The sequence below is a fragment of the Salvelinus sp. IW2-2015 genome, linkage group LG18 (assembly GCF_002910315.2).
Source record: "Salvelinus sp. IW2-2015 linkage group LG18, ASM291031v2, whole genome shotgun sequence".
NCBI classification, from domain to species: Eukaryota; Metazoa; Chordata; class Actinopteri; order Salmoniformes; family Salmonidae; genus Salvelinus; species Salvelinus sp. IW2-2015.
Genome location: NC_036858.1, coordinates 10,704,510 through 10,717,192, shown reverse-complemented (window position 1 = coordinate 10,717,192; position 12,683 = coordinate 10,704,510). Strand labels below are relative to the sequence as shown.

General features: G+C 43.4%; 1 protein-coding gene across 1 annotated transcript; it reads right to left on the bottom strand.

Moving 5' to 3' along the window:
- Nucleotides 1-4: 4 nt before the first annotated feature.
- calcoco2 (calcium binding and coiled-coil domain 2) lies at nt 5-9,218 on the bottom strand. The gene is made up of 16 exons (XM_024007373.2): nt 9,102-9,218; nt 8,407-8,582; nt 8,095-8,197; nt 7,721-7,881; nt 7,388-7,513; nt 7,154-7,276; nt 6,548-6,673; nt 6,333-6,455; nt 3,900-4,015; nt 2,229-2,298; nt 1,907-2,080; nt 1,632-1,820; nt 1,356-1,451; nt 1,076-1,253; nt 909-931; nt 5-736 (listed from the first exon to the last, which is right to left on the bottom strand). Exons 2-16 carry the CDS (start codon nt 8,572-8,574, stop codon nt 572-574), a joined length of 1,941 nt encoding a protein of 646 aa, XP_023863141.1. The 5' UTR covers nt 8,575-8,582; nt 9,102-9,218; the 3' UTR covers nt 5-571.
- Nucleotides 9,219-12,683: the final 3,465 nt, after the last annotated feature.

The window sequence follows — 12,683 nt, the reverse complement described above, 5'->3', positions numbered from 1 at the left end:
ACACAACTGTGAAGAGAACTTTATTTGTTGCTTGAACATCCCACATGAATCTCATTTCAACCCTTACATTATCAGAGAGCATCATTTGACCATTAATCATTTGACTTTATTATGCAACACATCATTTACATTTTAGCAGCAGGTTCAAGGGGAATATAGTGAAGTTAGCCAAAGTAAACATACAGTAGTTCAGAAGAGATAATAGCAGTAGAGTAAACCTAGGAAACGATTAAATAGCAAATCCATACAGTCCTATCCATCAGCGATGGAGGCAAATTAAGAAAAAACAGGCAACCCTAACCCTAAAAGTGTCTAAAACAATATGATCAATTCAGYKAAATTCAATTAGATACAGATTTCCRAGACATTAAATTCACAACCCTTATTTTACCAGGTAAGATAACGTTTACAGTAATAAACGGGACTTTAAATGTTTGTCTTACAATGTCGTGGATAGGTTGTTGGCCTGTTTATTTGTCCCCCCCCCCTCACCTCTTAGAAATATAATTAGTAGGGTATCAGCTTTTTTTAAATAGTAGTCAACTCTCTGGGTTGTGAGGATGTGGCTTCCCTACACCTCATGGCTGTAGACGTGTTCTTCATATTTGGTCTGCTCCATTCCGTCACAGATGAGGGTGCAAAAGGGGCACACTCTGTGGCTCTCCTCGTGCAGCTCCAGCTCATTCGGGGTGATGCCAGGGAAGCGCTCATGGCAGTGACGACACGTCAAGGACAACTATGGGACAGACACGGGTCATAAGTGGTAATAATATCGGATCTAGACTGGATAGTTAACTGTACTCCAGCACAAAAATTATAGAGCATTATGAAACCAAACCACTAGTGTATGTTGTTGCAAACATAATCTGCCGTATAACCATGTATATCATAGGAATGACTTAACATACCTCCTCCGCGTTTGTCGCAGGGCCTGCAAACAGAATCATATGTCAGCKATAGTTGAACCTGTTTTGTTATTTTCCAAGAAGGCGTGTCCATGAGGCACAAGTGGCGTTCATGTCTCATTTAAGAATATTTAGGTGAGGCTTTCCAACAGCTGGAATATTGGGAATACCTGGGGTCTCATAAGGGTTCCCAAAGTGGAGAGAGGCAGCCAGTGTATCTTGCTGCTGCTCCTCAGTGGGGGTGGGGTCAGTTGAAGAGCCATAAGGGTTGGGATGCTGCATGGACACTGGAGCAGCCTGGATGTCAGCAAACTCCTTGCGGAGTCTCTCAACATTTCTTTTGAGATCCTGACAGATAGAATACAGTGGCAAAACCCCAATGTAAGCAAATGTCCCTAATTGTAAATAATTAAATGACTAGTAAAGAGTATCAAAATTCACAGCAATCACCTGATTTTCTCTGGACAACTCCTCTTTCTCTACTTTAGCGATCTCTGCCATGCTTTCTTTCTCCTCAATGACTCTGTGGAACTCTAAAAGTTGCATCTGAGAGGAGAGAACAGGGAACTTGTGATCAGCCAAGAGAATACGTTTAGTGCGTTTTATATCCATTTGCTCTCACAGGTGAACTACTTTCCCAGAACAAACAACATATTGGTAAGAAAAAAATGATATCCCTGACCCTGTCTGTGGATCAAAATAGCGTCAAAGATATTCTCTAAGCACCTCTAGTTTGCTGCTTTTCTGCTCCGCCTGTGTAGACCTCTTGACTATGAGATTCGTGCACTCATTGACCTTCACCAGTTCCCCCTCTGCTTGCTCTGCACGTCTGCGTGTGTTGTTGGAAGCCTGCAGCTCCTGGTGCAACTGTGTCCGAGCCTCCTGCAGCTGGCCAAGAAGAGCTTGGTATTGCACCTGAAGGCACACAAGAAGACTACAGTATTACATTTCACAATGGCGTGTACAGGAAGGACATAGTTCTTTTAGCAACTTGTTCCAACCTTCAAATCACTGTCCACCATCTCCTGCTGTGGCTGGAGCCCCTGCTCTGACAGGCTTCTGTGTAAGGCCTTGTTCTCAGTCTTCAAGTCCTCCAGGTCATGTGTGAGACCACGCAGTTTGCGCAGCTCCACAGAAAGCTTCGCCTTCTCTTTCTCACTGCTCTGGAGATCCACCTGGAAAGGGTCAACATGAGATTCTGTGATTGACAGGTTTTTTTCACATCAAAGAAAGCACTAAATTAATTGGCCAACYGGTCTTTTAAAGAGTGTATGTGTGTTACAGGCATGCATTTACATCAATTACTCTGCTGAGTGTGCTGACCTGTAGAAGCTGAATGTTATCCTTCAGTCTGTAAGACTCCTGCTCAGAATCTCTGAGCCTTGGGCTCAGCCTATTGACACAGGGGCATGAGGAACAGCATTGTTACACAAGTGTAAAAAAAATATATATATAAACTCAGCAAAAAAAGAAACGTCCCTTTTTCAGGACCCTGTCTTTCAAAGATAATTCGTAAAATTCCAAATAACTTCACAGGTCTTCATTGTAAAGGGTTTAAACACTGTATCCCATGCTTGTTCAATGAACCATAAACAATTAATGAACATGCACCGGTGGAACGGTCGTTAAGACACTAACAGCTTAGACGGTAGGCAATTAAGGTCATAGTTACAAAAACTTAGGACACTAAAGAGGCCTTTCTACTGACTGAAAAACACCAAAAGAAAGATGCCCACGGTCCCTGCTCATCTTCGTGAACGTGCCTTAGGCATGCTGCAAGGAGTCATGAGGACTGCAGTAGTGGCCAGGGCAATAAATTGCAATGTCCGTACTGTGAGACGCCTAAGACAGCGCTACAGGGAGACAGAACGGACAGCTGATCGTCCTCGCAGTGGCAGACCACATGTAACAACACCTGCACAMGATCAGTACATCCGAACATCACACCTGCGGGACAGGTACAAGATGGCAACAACAAATGCCTGAGTTACACCAGGAACGCACAATCCCTCCATCAGTGCTCACTGTCCGCAATAGGCTGAGGGCTTGTAGGRCTGTTGTAAGGCAGGTCCTCACCAGACATCACCGGCAACAACGCCGCCTATGGGCACAAACCCATGTCGCTGGACCAGACAGAACTGGCAAAAATTTCTCTCACTGACAAGTCGCGGTTTTGGTCGGATTCGCGTTTATCGTCGAAGGAATGAGCGTTACACCGAGGCCTGTACTCTGGAGCGGGACCTATTTGGAGGTGGATGGTCCATTATGGTCTGGGGCGGTGTGTCACAGCATCATCGGACTGAGCTTGTCGTCATTGCAGGCAATCTCAACGCTGTGCGCTACAGGGAAGACATCCTCCTCCCTCATGTGGTACCCTTCCTGCAGGCTCTGGCATGACCTGACATGACCCTCCAGCATGACAATGCCACCAGCCATACTGATCGTTCTGTGCGTGATTTCCTGCAAGACAGGAATGTCAGTGTTCTGCAATGGCCATCGAAGAGCCTGGATCTCAATCCCATTGACCACGTCTGGGACATGTTGGATCGGAGGGTGAGGGCTAGGGCCATTCCCGCAAGTCCGGAAACGTGCAGGTGCCTTGGTGGAAGAGTGGGGTAACATCTCACAGCAAGAACTGGAAAATCTGGTGCAGTCCATGAGGAGGAGATGCACTGCAGTAGTTAATGCAGCTGGTGGCCACACCKGATACTTTTGATTTTGACTCRTTCCCTTTGTTCAGGGACAAATTATTCKATTTCTGTTATTCACATGTCTGTGGAACTTGTTAAGTTTCTGTCTCAGTTGTTGAATCTTATGTTCATACAAATATTTACACATGTTAAGTTTGCTGAAAATAAACACAGTTGACAGTGAGAGGACGTTTCTTTTTTTGCTGAGTTTATATATAGACAGGATGATATCATGATATGACTGGAGAGGTGTTGTACTAGAAAGATATGTCCATTGAATGGATTGCTCGAGACAAGTACTCACTGTGCAATCTCCACACTTTGAACCTCAACCTTTCCTTTCAACTCCTCTCGCTCCTTCTTCAGCTGTTTGATCTTGGTCAATGCTCGTTCATATTTCTCACAAATAGGAGTCAGAGACTGCAGGCATTTGTGAAGAGAAATAGCAAGTTAAAGTGACTCAGACTTTGTCCCTTTTTAAGCCAATTTTGGCGAGTGCAGTTCGCTTAATATTTTGTGTAGCATAAACTCTCCAAAGGAACTCAGACCCCTCAAAAGATCCCCCCGAAGTGAACCGAACTGAGACCATCTCGAGAGGTGGTCTGACTTCGGTTCGCTTGAATTCTGCAGGCCGGTTCTCTTTTTTTAGACCAATGTGAACACAAAGCTCCCCAGGTTCGCTTGTCGTTATTCCTGCACCACACACTACACTACTTTATTAAAGAGGACTATACAGTGCCTTCGGAAAGTATTCAGACCCCTTGACTTGTTCCACATTTTGATAGGTTACAGCCTTATTCTAAAATGTATTCAATCTACACACGATACCCCATAATGACAAAGCAAAAACTGGTTTGTAGAAGAAGAAAAAARMGAAATATCACATTTACWTAKGTATTCAGATCCTTTACTCAGTACTTTGTTGAAACCCCTTTGGCTGTGATTACAGCCTTGAGTCTTCTTGGGTATGACGCTACATGCTTGACACACATGTATTTGTGGAGTTTCTCCCATTCTTCTCTGCAGATCCTCTCAAGCTTRTTCAGGTTGGATGGGTAACGTTGTTGCACAGCTATTTTCAAGTCTCTCCAGAGATGTTTGATAGGGTTTAAGTCCGGGCTCTGGCTGGGCCACTCAAGGACATTGAGACTTSTCCCGAAGCCACTCCTGCCTTGTCTTGGCTGTGTGCTTAGGGTCGTTGTCCRGTTGYAAGGTYAACCTTCYCCCCAGTCTGAGMTCCTGAGTGCTCTGYAYCAGGTTTTCATCAAGGATCTCTCTCTACTTTGCTCTGTTCYTCTTTGCCTCGATCTTGACTAGTCTCCCAGTCCCTGCCGCTGAAAAACATCCCCAGAGCATGATGCTGCCACCACCATGCTTCACCGTAGGGATGGTGCCAGGTTTCTTTCAGATGTGACGCTTGGCATTCAGGCCAAAGAGTTCAATCTTGGTTTCATTAGACCAAAGAATCTTGTTTCTCATGGTCAGAGTCTTTAATTGCCTTTTGGCAAACTCCAAGCGGGCTGTCGTGCCTTTTACTGAGGAGTGGCTTCCGTCTGGCCATTCTACCATAAAGGCCTAATTGGTAGTGCTGCAGAGATGGTTGTCCTTCTGGAAGGTTCCCCTATCTCCACAGAGGAACTCTAGAGCTCTGTCAGAGTGACCATCAGGTTGTTGGTCACCTCCCTGACCAAGGCCCTTCTCCCCCAATTGCTAGGTTTGGCCGGGTGGCCAGCTCTAGGAAGAGTCTTGGTGGTTCCAAACTTCTTCCATTTAAGAATGATGGAGGCCACTGTGTTCTTAGAGACCTTCAATGCTGCAGAAATGTTTTGGTACCCTTTCCCAGATCTGTGCCTCGACACAATCCTGTCTCGGGGCTCTATGGACAATTCCTTTGACCTCGTGGCTTGGCTTTTGCTCTGACATGCACTGTCAACTGTGGGACCTTATATAGACAGGTTTGTGCCTTTCCAAATCATGTCCAATCAATTGAATTTACCACAGGTGGACTCCAATCAAGTTGTAGWAACATCTTCAAGGATGATTCATGGAAACAGGATGCACCTGAGCTCAATTTTGAGTCTCATAGCAAAGGGTCTGAATACTTATGTAAATAAAGTATTTCTGTTTTTGTTTATTTATACATTTGCATTTTCGCTTTGTCATTATGGGGTATCGTGTGTAGATTGCTGGGGAAATTAATTAATTTAATCCATTTTAGAATAAGGCTGTAACGTAACAAAATGTGGAAAAAGTCAAGGGGTCTGAATACTTTCAGAAGGAACTGTATGTGAAAACACCCTTCGATACATGACAAGGAGACAGAGAAAGTGTGGGGGGAAAAAAGAATAGAGGCATTGAAAAATATTGATGGTATACAAACAGCTGTCACATGTTTTGACACGTTCACCAAATATTTTTTATGAATTGGGGTCAGAGACTGCAGCCTTTCATGGAAAGAAACTGTTAGAAACAAGACAAAATGTACTCCATAGTCGTAGTAGTTCTTTGGTAGTCCCAAATGGGGAAATGGTTTTACATGACAAGGAGACAGAAAATATTGATGGTATACAAACAGCTGTCACATGTTTTGACACGTTCACCAAATATTTTTTATGAATTGGGGTCAGAGACTGCAGCCTTTCATGGAAAGAAACTGTTAGAAACAAGACAAAATGTACTCCATAGTCGTAGTAGTTCTTTGGTAGTCCCAAATGGGGAAATGGTTTGCGACAGTTACCTCCTGTCCTGTGTGTGATTCATCCATTGATTTGTCATTCTGTGTCAGTTCTTCATGCTCTCTAGCATTCTGTTGCTGTTGCTCCAGTTTGCTCACTACCTGTGCAAGTTCCTCTTTGGATTCCTACAGGAACAATATACAATTCATCACCCTCTCAGCCTGATTAGGGGCTAGAAGTAAACCTGCTGGTGGAAAGAAAAGACTTTCAAACGAACCTTGAGGCGGTCAACCTCTTGCTGTTGCTCCTTTAGGMCACGTGTCAGAGTCTCATTTTGCTCTTTCAGTTGCCCCAACTCCATGGCCAGCTCTTCTATCTTCCTCTCACTTTGCACCACCTGTTCCTAGATTCAGAAATGCTCAAATCAAGTCCATAACCTCTACTGGTTATGGATATGGAACACTAGTCACTTTAATAATGTTTACATACTGCTTTACTCATCTCATATGTATATACTGTATTCTATTCTACTGTATTTTAGTCAATGCCACTCCGAAATTGCTCACCCTAATATTTATATACTTCTTAATTCCATTATTTTACTTTTAGATTTGTGTATTGTTGTAAATTGTTAGATACTACTGCACTGTTGGAGCTAGGAACACAAGCATTTCGCTACACCCGCAATAACATCTGCTAAATAGGTGTATGTGACCAATACACTTTGATTTGATTACTGTGTTTGGAAAGTCCCATCTATCCATCAAGTATAGTTCCACCAGTTATGTTGAAAAGCATTTATGTTTCAGTATGGAAAGAGTTTCTTAGTTGTCAGATGATTTGTGATCACTGTGTTGTAGACACAGAATTCACCAAATATTACCTCCTGTCRTTTGTGTGAGTCTTCCATTGATTTAGCTTTCTGTGTCAGTTGTTCATGCTCTTTTGACTTCTGCTGCTGCTMCTCCAGGTTCCCGTCTGCCTTGTATAGTTCCTCGTTAGACAACTGCAGAAGTAATGTTACAATTCTGTTACCTCACATTGTAATTTCCCATTCTCACACATGACTAGGGGCTAGAAATTAGCAGATGCTGTAACGAACGTCTTGAAAACAAACCTTGAGGCAATCAATCTCTTGCTGTTGCTCCTTCAGGACTCCTCTCAAAATCTCATTTTGCTCTTTCAGTTGCCCCAACTCCATGACCATCTCTTCTTTCTCCCTCTCACGTTGCTCTACCTTTTCCTAGATTCAGAAATGCACATCATGTACATYCCTAACCTCTCCTACGGATAATTCTAGCTAAAATGTTCTTGTGAGGGACATCATCTCCTTGACTCAGCAACTAAGCAAGCCAAACAACAAGTTCTGCATTTTTAAGTATTTCAAGCATGGTCTTTAAAACACAATCAAATCAACTTTTAATGTTAGGTATGGTGGATTGCGTTGTACCTGTGTTGTGATGACCAAGAGGTCGTTTTCCAGGCTGCCGTCTGTGCTTTGTTCCCCTGAGGTTTTAAAGCAGAACGGGGTGCTGGCTCCTCTCACTTGGCCGTTGCTATCAATATAGCAGAACTGATAGAACTCTGCATCATCCTTTGGCAAGTAGTATGCTATCAGAATAACAACATCATTGTCAGTGTAATCCCCAGCATYATATTGATCACTTGAATGTCAAATAAATGTCATTTGTATCTAAAATTAAGAAATGAACATGGGCCTATAGGTATCATCAAAAATGAATTAACRGAAATTGATCACGATCATTCATATCAAAGTTRATGTCAGTTGAAAAGTTTGAGGATAAAATGCACACATGGTCTTACCATTAAAAAGCACTTGTTTTCTGTTTGCATCCTGTTTTATCAGATTCAATGATGGTTCTATCCACACAAATGTGTAATAATCCTTTGTGGTYCTCCAGCCCACCTGCACAAAATCAGTTATAACACAATCAGCACAACATCAGTTATAACACAATCATGACTGACTGACAACTGGGAGGCATTCCAGACTGTGGATTCCTATTGTTAAATATATTAGGTTATTATTTCCTTTGTGGAAATACAATCCATATCATAATCTCTGATGAAACAGACCACTCATGAATATTCARGACAAAATATCTATAATCTCACCTTGAATATCCCCACCCAGTCTCTGGGGTTCTGTTGAATGGCTGCTGTCAGAGTGTAGCAGCAAYTCACGGCAATATTTGGCGCGTATGAGTGGGGGATTTCCTGAAATACAACCTGGGAAAAGGTTGTTGACAATTCCATGTTGGCTGCACTTTCGACGCTCTCCATTGTGACCTCTGAAATGGAGAATATAGCAAAATGAAAACAAGTAGGCCCAACATGCGCATAAAAAACTAACAGCATGTACAACTCGAATAAACCATAATTTATGTTCTCAACTGAACCCCGTATATGTATCTAATCTTGCAGCACACGTTAGAAGGAAGGCCAAACATTTTATAACACATAAAAATTGCATACAATGTTGCGTTCGCAAAACTAAGTTTCACTTTCATTTAACATTTGTTGTGAAACGTATCGCCTATTRTTCACACTTGACAATCACATTTAACATACCCATAAATGTTTTTTTAAGACTTTTGGACGTCAATTTGATTGTCAAACATATACTTCTAACCCAWTAACTTATTCGAGGGTGATTTATTATGTTTGATCAAGCTACAATAAGCCATACAAGGCCACAAATAAATCACTGGAGAAAAAACGAATATGAAAGTGAACACAATTCTGTCACTATTAAGATCAATGTGTTATACGGTTTAGCTAAAATGATGAAATTAAATGGTTGAACTTACATGAAGTTTGGACTGCCAACAGCAACTGTCAGTTCAACTCAGCGGTGTCGCAACTCAGACAACAACAAGAAGTACTTACTGTCCCTAGGTATTAATTTCCAGCAGAGAGGAAGAGGTTAGGGGAGAGGGATAACAGGGCTAAAATCTATCTTCTCCAACAGGTGGCGTTGTTTCGTTTTTTTCGCTCAACAAGCGAGGAGCTTTTCTATGGAGGTCAATGAGAAAGTGTCGAATTTTGTTAACACAAAAATCCGATGGCTTATTTTCTATGTGTGGCTTATTTGATCAAATYGAAGTCTCATAATGATGAGGTTGTTACGAGTGTACGGATATAAATAGGACACCTGACATCCCYGGAACTTTGAGAAAACACACTTTATATCGGAGTTGTGGCTGGTCATTACTACTTACCCCAGCCACAAAGTCATAAAGCCCATTTCTACAATGTATCTTCTTAAAATGTGATTTTAAACCTAACCTTAACCACACTGATAATCTTATGCCTAACCATAACCTTAAATGAACACCAAAAATCAAATTTTTGTTTTCWTACATTTTTTTATGATCGCCTATAGCCAATTCAGACTTTATGGCTGTGGTAACTTGTGGAAACCTTTGTGCCTGCTGTTCGAACACGTACATGTTTATACTTTCCCTTTCGCCTAGACCAGTGTTTGCCAGTACATGCATTTGTTGTGSCGCATGACAAGCACACCGTATTCTACTTGTCAACTAATCATCAATATTTGACAAGTTAAATCAGTTTTTTTTTGTCCTTGGATTCATCAGAAATGTGTGCTGCTGTTGAGGGTACTCGAGYACTGGAGTTGGGAAACACTGATCTAGACAGTTGGGGAGATTTCACAATATGAAATGGGATATAGCCTCTTCCCTCTGGAAAGTTGGAWATTGACCTGTCCCCATTATTAAAGGGTTGGTCTTATGTTGTGACTGTGGATATTYCTGATGTCAATGAGTGGCAATGCACTAGTCAATATAGCACTATATACTAGGAAAGGGGTTCAGGTAGCCTTGGTGTCAGACTGTTTCTGTATTCAACTATGACAGTTCAGCTAAAGCAAAAATAGACTGTCACCCAGGATAGATGATAAGATGGGAGATAATCGTGATCAACTTTCAATTCCCTGCATCTGCTGTAGTGCACTCAGATATCTGTATGTAGCATGTAGCCTACAGGCTTCTCCTCAGTTAATCAGTTGTTTTCTAGAGGAAACCAACAACATCYTTTCATATTGTTGGTTGAATTACACAACAATCTCCTGTGTTTACTTGAATACTTGGTCAATCTGGTGTGATTGAAGGTGCAAGGATTCCTCCTTCCATTGGCAAACAATAGCAGATGAAACAAGGGCCATAGAGGATGACAACCAATGGAAATCTAAGGCATACAACGGGTAGAACTTTGCTATAGCAGAAGCAGACACCAAATCAAGTAAAATAAAATTGTATTTGTCACATGTGCCGAACACAACAGGTGTAGAACGTACAGTYAAATGCTTACTTACAAGCCCTTAACCAACAATGCAGTTTTAAGAAAAATATGTGTTATGTAACATCTAATTAAAGAGCAGCAGTAAAATAACAGTAGCGAAGCTATATACAGGGGGTACCAGTACAGAGTCAATGTGCGGGGACACCGGTTAGTTGAGTAATTGAGGTAATATGTACATGTAGATAGTGTCAAAGTGACTATGCATAGATAATAACCAGAGAGTAGCAGCAGCGTAAAAGAGGGGGGGGGGAGGAGCAATGCAAATAGTCTAGGTAGTGTGGCAGACCAGGGGGTTTGGTCAAGACGTTTACACAGATCAGACACGGACAGAGTATGATTAGCTCGGTTTCAAGGGTGTTTATTTAAATAATAAATCAAAAAGAAAAGGATAGGTCTCCCCCATGAGACCCTCTTCGGGATAATGTCTTCTRGGCTCCGGGTCTTGCTGTATCCTGTCGGGCACAAAAACTGAACTCCCTCCTCATACCTCTGCAACCYTCCCCAACTATACGGGAGTCCTTTCTTCCCCCACTCTCTCCTGTGTGTTGCCCTTCTGGRAGCTTTATGGGCCTTGCACAGCTGGTGAGCAATCAGCCCTTGATTACTCACCAGCTCCCAATCAGCCCCAATTAGTCCTGGCCGGAGAGCCCGTTCGAGACCTGGCACGTCAGGCAGATGGAGCCATCGCCTCGTGATGTATACTCCGTCTGTCACCAGGCCTCGACGAGGCTCCCCCTGGTGGCTGACCTGCTGTACACCACAGTAGCCATTTGGTTAGCTGTTCAGGAGTCTTATGTCTTGGGGGTAGAAGCTGTTAAGAAGCCTCTTGGACTTGGACTTGGCGCTCCGGTACCGCTTGTTGTGCGGTAGCAGAGAGAACAGTCTTTGACCAGGGTGGCTGGAGTCTTTGACAATTGTTAGGGCCTTCCTCTGACACCGCCTGGTATAGAGGTCCTAGATGGCAGGAAGCTTGGCCCCAGTGATGTACTGTAGTGCCTTGCGGTCGGAGGCCGAGCAGTTGCCATACCAGGCAGTGATGCAACCAGTCAGGGTGCTCTCGATGGTGCAGCTGTACAACCTTTTGAGGATCTGAGGACCCATGCCAAATCTTTTCAGTCTCCTGAGGAGGAATAGGCTTTGTCGTGCCCTCTTCACGACTGTCTTAGTGTGTTTGGACCATGATAGTTTGTTGGTGATGTGGACACCAGGGAACTTGAAGCTCTCAACCTGCTCCACTACAGCCCCGTCGGTGAGAATGGGGGCGTGCTCYGTCCTTCTTTTGCTGTAGTCCACAATCATCTCCTTTGTTTTGATCACGTCGAGGGAGAGATTGTTATCCTGGCACCACACGGCCAAGTCTCTGAKCTCCACCCTATAGGCTGTCTCATTGTTGTCGGTGACACTATTGTGTCATCAGCAAATTTAACGATGGTGTTGGAGTCGTGCCTGGCCATGCAGTCATGGGTGAACAGGGAGTACAGGAGGGGACTGAGCACGCACCCCTGATGGGCCCACGTGTTCAGGATCAGTGTGGCAGATGTGTTGTTACCTACCCTTACCACCTGGGGGCGGCCCGTCAGGAAGTCCWGGATTCAGTTGCAGAGGGAGGTTTTCAGTCCCAGGGTCCTTAGCTTAGTGATGAGCTTTGAGGACACTATGGTGTTGAATGCTGAGCTGTAGGCAATGAATAGCATTCTCACATAGGTGTTCCTTTTGTCCATGTGGGAAAGGGAAGTGTGGAGTGCAATAAGAGATTGCCATCATCTGTGGATCTGTTAGGGTGGTATGCAAATTGGGTGGGTCTAGGGTTTCTGGGATAATGGTGTTGATGTGAGCCATGGCCAGCCTTTCAAGCACTTCATGGCTACAGATGTGAGTGCTCGGGTTGGTAATCATTTAGGCAGGTTCCTTAGTGTTCTTGGGAAACAGGTACTATGTGTTTGCTTGAATTGGTTTTGTATTACAGACTCAAGTCAGGGACAGGTTGAAAATGTCAGTGAAGACACTTGCCGTTGGTCGGTGCATGCTTGGAGTACACGTCCTGGTAATCCATCTGGCCATGCGGCCTT